The sequence below is a fragment of the Chrysochloris asiatica genome, unplaced genomic scaffold (assembly GCF_000296735.1).
Source record: "Chrysochloris asiatica unplaced genomic scaffold, ChrAsi1.0 scaffold00132, whole genome shotgun sequence".
Taxonomy (NCBI): domain Eukaryota; kingdom Metazoa; phylum Chordata; class Mammalia; order Afrosoricida; family Chrysochloridae; genus Chrysochloris; species Chrysochloris asiatica.
The window spans coordinates 7,820,408-7,825,328 of record NW_006408650.1 but is presented as its reverse complement, the minus strand read 5'-3'; the positions used below and the strand labels follow the sequence as shown (position 1 = coordinate 7,825,328).

The 4,921-nt window shown below is 47.8% G+C and overlaps 1 protein-coding gene and 1 pseudogene across 2 annotated transcripts in view; one reads left to right on the top strand and one right to left on the bottom strand.

Annotated features, from left to right (window-relative positions):
* The window catches only part of FDXR (ferredoxin reductase), a 15,952-nt gene extending 14,873 nt beyond the window's left edge, over positions 1–1,079 (bottom strand). The window contains exon 1 of the mRNA XM_006869596.1: positions 984–1,079. Within this exon, the coding sequence (XP_006869658.1) occupies positions 984–1,056 (73 nt within the window). The 5' untranslated portion in view covers positions 1,057–1,079. The remainder of the gene's footprint in view (positions 1–983) is intronic.
* A 926-nt stretch (positions 1,080–2,005) lies between these two features.
* On the top strand, positions 2,006–2,382 carry LOC102812321 (annotated as a pseudogene). The gene has a single exon (XR_438756.1). The product of XR_438756.1 is annotated as a programmed cell death 5 pseudogene (transcript).
* The last annotated feature ends 2,539 nt before the right edge of the window (positions 2,383–4,921 follow it).

Sequence of the window (4,921 nt, the reverse complement as noted above, 5' to 3'; positions counted from 1 at the left end):
ATAAGGAAGACCATAGAAGAATTGACGCATTTGAGTTATGGTGTTGGAGGAGAATATTGAAAGTGCCATGGGCTGCCAAAAGAACCAATAGATCCATGTTGGAAGAAGTGCAGCCAGAGTGCTCCTTGGAGGCCAAGATGGCCAAACTTTGTCTCTCATACTTTGCACATATATTGTCAGGAGGGACCAGTCACTGGAGAAGGATATCATGTTTGGTAAGGTGGAGGGTCAGAGAAACGGAGGAAGACCCCCAATGAGATGGATTGGCCAAGCGGCAGCATCAATGGACTCAAGCGTTGCAACAGTAGTGAGGTTGGCCCAGGATCAGGCAGTGTTTTGTTCTGCTGTGCATAAGGTCACTGTGAGTCGGTACCAACTCGATAGTCGGTACTAACAGCAACAACAACTCAGTGAAGGAGCCCTGGTTGCTCAGTGGTTAACATGCTTGACTGCTAACCAAAAGGTCTGTGGTTCAAACCCATCTGCCCTATGGGAGAAAGATGCAGCAGTCTGCTTCCATAATCTTGGAAACCCTATGGGGCTGTTCTACTGTCCTATAGGGTCACTAGAGTTGAAATCAAGTCAAAGGCACAGAACACCACCCCGTACTCAGCTAGAAATTCACATTTTCCAAGTGGACTCCTATTCATCCCAACTTTACCCTGTGGGCTTCTCCACATTGCCCATCTTACCTAACACAGAACCCTATCTTGCCTATAGACTTCCCTTTGTCCCTCAGACAGACTATCATGCGCGTTCACTGTGCACCCCTTTCTACCACCTGAGGACTTCACGGTCGTCTTGTTACCTAGAGGCCTCACTCGTCACCGCACAGGCCCCCTCACCCGATCCCGCACACCTCCCCCATTTCTCCCTCAATAGACCCCACCAGTCTCGTCCCTGACCCCCCTCTCTGCCCTGCCCGCTTAGCGTTCGCAGGCAATCCCGCGCTTCCATCCACCCTAGAGGTGCCCTGGTCATACTCAGGTGGCTCCCGGAGAGAGGCGATCGGGTCCGAAGCCACGCCGGCCAGTGCCACCAGCAGCGGAGAGCCATGCTGGGAACAGCAAGCAACCAGCAAGTGGATCTGATTCCTGGACCGCCCCGCGGCGCGCGCTCCAAGCCAACTCCGGCCCCGCCCCCGCCCCATCCCCGCCCACCCGCTCGGCCCCGCCCAAAATCCCGCCTCCCATGCGCTGGGGAAGCACGGAGCTTCGGTTTCTCTCGAATGAATCCCGCCTCCAAAGGAGAAACCCGCCCTCGGATCCACCTCCTACCATGCAAGAAGCCCGCCCCCCAAAACTTCCGGGCCGCGGTGACTTAATAAATTCCTGTCCAATCGTCTTCCTCCCTCCAACGGAGGGAACCAATTAGAAAACGGCTTGTTTTACTCATTCTCTCCCCAATGGGGACGCTCTCGTCGCTCACTGATGACGCAATGCGCGCCTGTTTTGATGACCTATCTTGCAGCCGGGTTCGGGTTTCGTCCTAGCCAATCGCGAGTCCGTTTCCGGAAATAACGCGAGTCCAGTAGTCTGTTTGGGAAGAGGGGGTATCTGTGCTCTGCTCCTCGCCTTTTATCCAGCAAGGATCCTCCCAGTTCGGACCAGGGGGAATAGTCACACTTGGACCTTTCCATTGTGGTGGTGGTTGTGTACCGCTGAGTCGGTTCTGACTCATAGCGACCCTGTCTAGGGTTTCTGAGGCTGTAAATTTATCTCCCGCGGAGCGACTGGTAGATTCGAACTGCTGACATTGCTCGTAATGCACTGTTACCAGAGTGAGGAAACAGAGTGGGGAGATGGCTTGCCCACGGCACTGAAAACAGATCCAGACCCTCTGGACCTGTGGTCTGCAGGGCCAGCTCTAGGGTGACACTAGATACTCACTTCAAAATGTCACATGTAAAAGGTCAGATCTATGGTTATGTCCAACCCAGATAAGCCTAATGCCTCTTCTTTTTCCTCAAACGCCCTCTTGTCAAACATTTATTCCTTAGACTGCCATGGCAGACAAAGGGCTGGAGGCACTGAGAAAGCAGAGAGGCTGGCGGATCTGCAGGCCAAGCACCAGGAGCCCGGCGTTGTAGCACTACAGGAAGCGAAACATAGAGAAGCAGAAATGAGAAACAGTATCTTAGCTCAAGTTCTGGATCAGTCAGCCCGGGCCATGTTAAGTAATTTAGCACTTGTAAAGCCTGAGAAAAGTAAAATGGTAGAGAATTACCTTATACAGATGGCAAGATTTGGACAACTAAGTGGGAAGGTATCAGAACAAGGTTTAATAGAAATCCTTGAAAAAGTAAGCCAACAAACAGAAAAGGAAACAGTTAAATTCAACAGAAGAAAAGTAATAGACTCTGATGAAGATGATGATTACTGAATTAAAAACGTTTTGACTGGAACTTAATGGAACAACTCTAGGACAGATGATACTTGGCAAAAGTTAAGATCTGGTTAATGTTTACTTTGTTATTGGTTTATTGCCTTTTTAAAAAATAAACTTGTTATGTAAAGTAAAAAAAAAAAAACATGTATTCCTTGGAGAAGCCTTCTTGCACCCCTTTCCTCTGAGCTAGGAGTCTCTCTTGTCCCTACAGCACCCCTATCTTACCTCACCATTACTTGCCATCTTTTTTTTTTTTTAATTGAAGTGTAGCATACAGAGTCCTGATGTGGCGCTGTGGGTTAAGGCGCTGGACTGCCAGGTCGGTCTGAACGCCAAGGTCGGCAGTTCAAGCTCACCAGCCGCTCCTCAGAAACCCTATACAGGGTTACTATGGGTCGGAACTGACTTGACAGCACTTACCAACAACAATCACATACAGACCAGTGCACAGATCCTAAAGTGTAAACCAGTGCTTTATTCCTGCCCCACTAGGCAAACTAGTGCCAGCATCTCAAATCTTTCTCATTTGCTTTTGAACTGCCTGTGAGCTAAGAGTGATTTTAAGTTTTTTAAGTTACACTAAAATAATATTTAGCGACACATGAAATATACAAGAAAGTCAAACTTTAGTTTATAAATAAAGTTTTATTGGAATCCAGTCATGTGCATTTATTGATATGTATATTGCCGTGGCTTTTGTTCCACACTATGATGTCAAAATTGAGTAGTTGTGAAGAGACCATATGGTTCATAAAGCCCAAAATAGTTACTCTCTGGTGCCTTACAGAAAAGGTTTGTCAACCCCTAGATTCTTAGTTCCATGAGGATGAGAGCCTAATCTCATTCCCTCTTGGTCCCCAGAACTTCGCACAGTCATGGATGCCCAAGAAAAAGCTTGTTTTAATGATCTAGTCACTGACTGACCTTTCAGATGGGAGGAAGCCATGGAGATTCTGGATCAGACACTCCAGAAAACCCTGCTGGGCTCCCCATCTAGAGGGAATGTCTACTAGTTGAAAACATAGATTTTGGAAATAGCCACACTAGGTTGGAATCCTTCCTCCATCACTTTCTACCTCTGTGATCTTAAGAAATCGAATCTAACCCTTACGCAACACAAGAGAAAAAACAGTACCAACTTGTAGAGATAAAAAAGGAGATGACAGAAGATCAAAATGAGCGCTGAGTAAATGTTAGCTCGTCCCGATGGGCATTGTGGGATAAAGCACTGGACCACAAGGTCACGTTGGTGGTTCAAACTCACCTCGGAAACCCTCTACAGAGTTGCTATGAGTCAGAACCGACTCAACAATACTTAACAACAACTTAACATCATCATCACTATTTTCATCTTCCATTTGCCTCCATAAATTAAAGGAGAAAAATGAAGCAATCTTCTTCCATTAAGATTTGCGGCCTTGGGAACCTTATCAGACAGTTTTACTATGTCCTGGCTCTGTAGGATAAACAATGGGCTGTGAACCACAGGGCAGTGATTTGAGCCCAACAATACTTAACAAAGGCACTTAACCAGAGTCCTAGAAAGACCCTAAGAACTCTTGTTTCTTTCCCTAATCTCTGAAGTCCTATGCATTCCTAGACCCCATCCTCCATGTAACAGAAAATCAAGTCTCAAAGCAATCAAATGACTTGTTCCTAGGTGCCTGTGGTTCAGCCACGTCTGGTACCAGGGCCTCCCGCTGCTGCCTACTCCCCATCAGGCCCAGATCAATAACAATGAGTCATCGGATATATATTAGGGTGAGATTAATCATAGCCAGGACCGTGCAACTGTGGCCTTTCCTAACAGTGCATTTTTCATCTGGAGAATTAGCAGTTTGATGAATTGCTCTCCCAGACCTAAAGGCCATTTCTGAGCTGTTAATACGTCTTAAAAGAGTAGCACGAACATAGAGCAAAGCAAAAGGCTGCCAGGCTCTCCTATTCCGACAGGGCTGCTTGGATCCGAAACTCATCTCCAGCTGCTCATCTCCTTGCAGGAAACAGATGGTTTGCTCAAAGGGGGCGACTGAAGAGAGTTTAATAAGAGGACTTTTTACCGAAGGGTGAGCAGGGTCAAGGGAAAGCAGTACGGAATGGTGAAGCACCCTCACTCAGGCTAGCAACTGCTAGAAGCCCTGATCACTCTGGCTCCAAAGCAAAAGGAGGAGGAACACTTGCTGTAAGAGAGGGAGGCAGGGTGGAGCGAGTGGGGAGGCAATGTGGGTGGGGGGAGGAGTAGATGGCGTGTTCCCAGCAGAGCCACCTAAGGCCATGCTGGAGATGGGTTCTCAAACAGGACTGAACTTGGAGTGTCCCTTCGCCTGACCCATCCTGTGGTCTTCACACCCCTTCACCCCATCCAAAGACTTAACTGAAAAACAAGACACTTTAATGCTCAGAACATGACTTCCATGTTTTAAAACGATGGTTCTCAATTGGGAGTGACTTTGTCCTCCCGCCAGCTCCTGACCCAGGGACAGTTGGCAATGTCTGAGGGCATTTTTGATGATCAGGACTTCAGCTTCTGTTC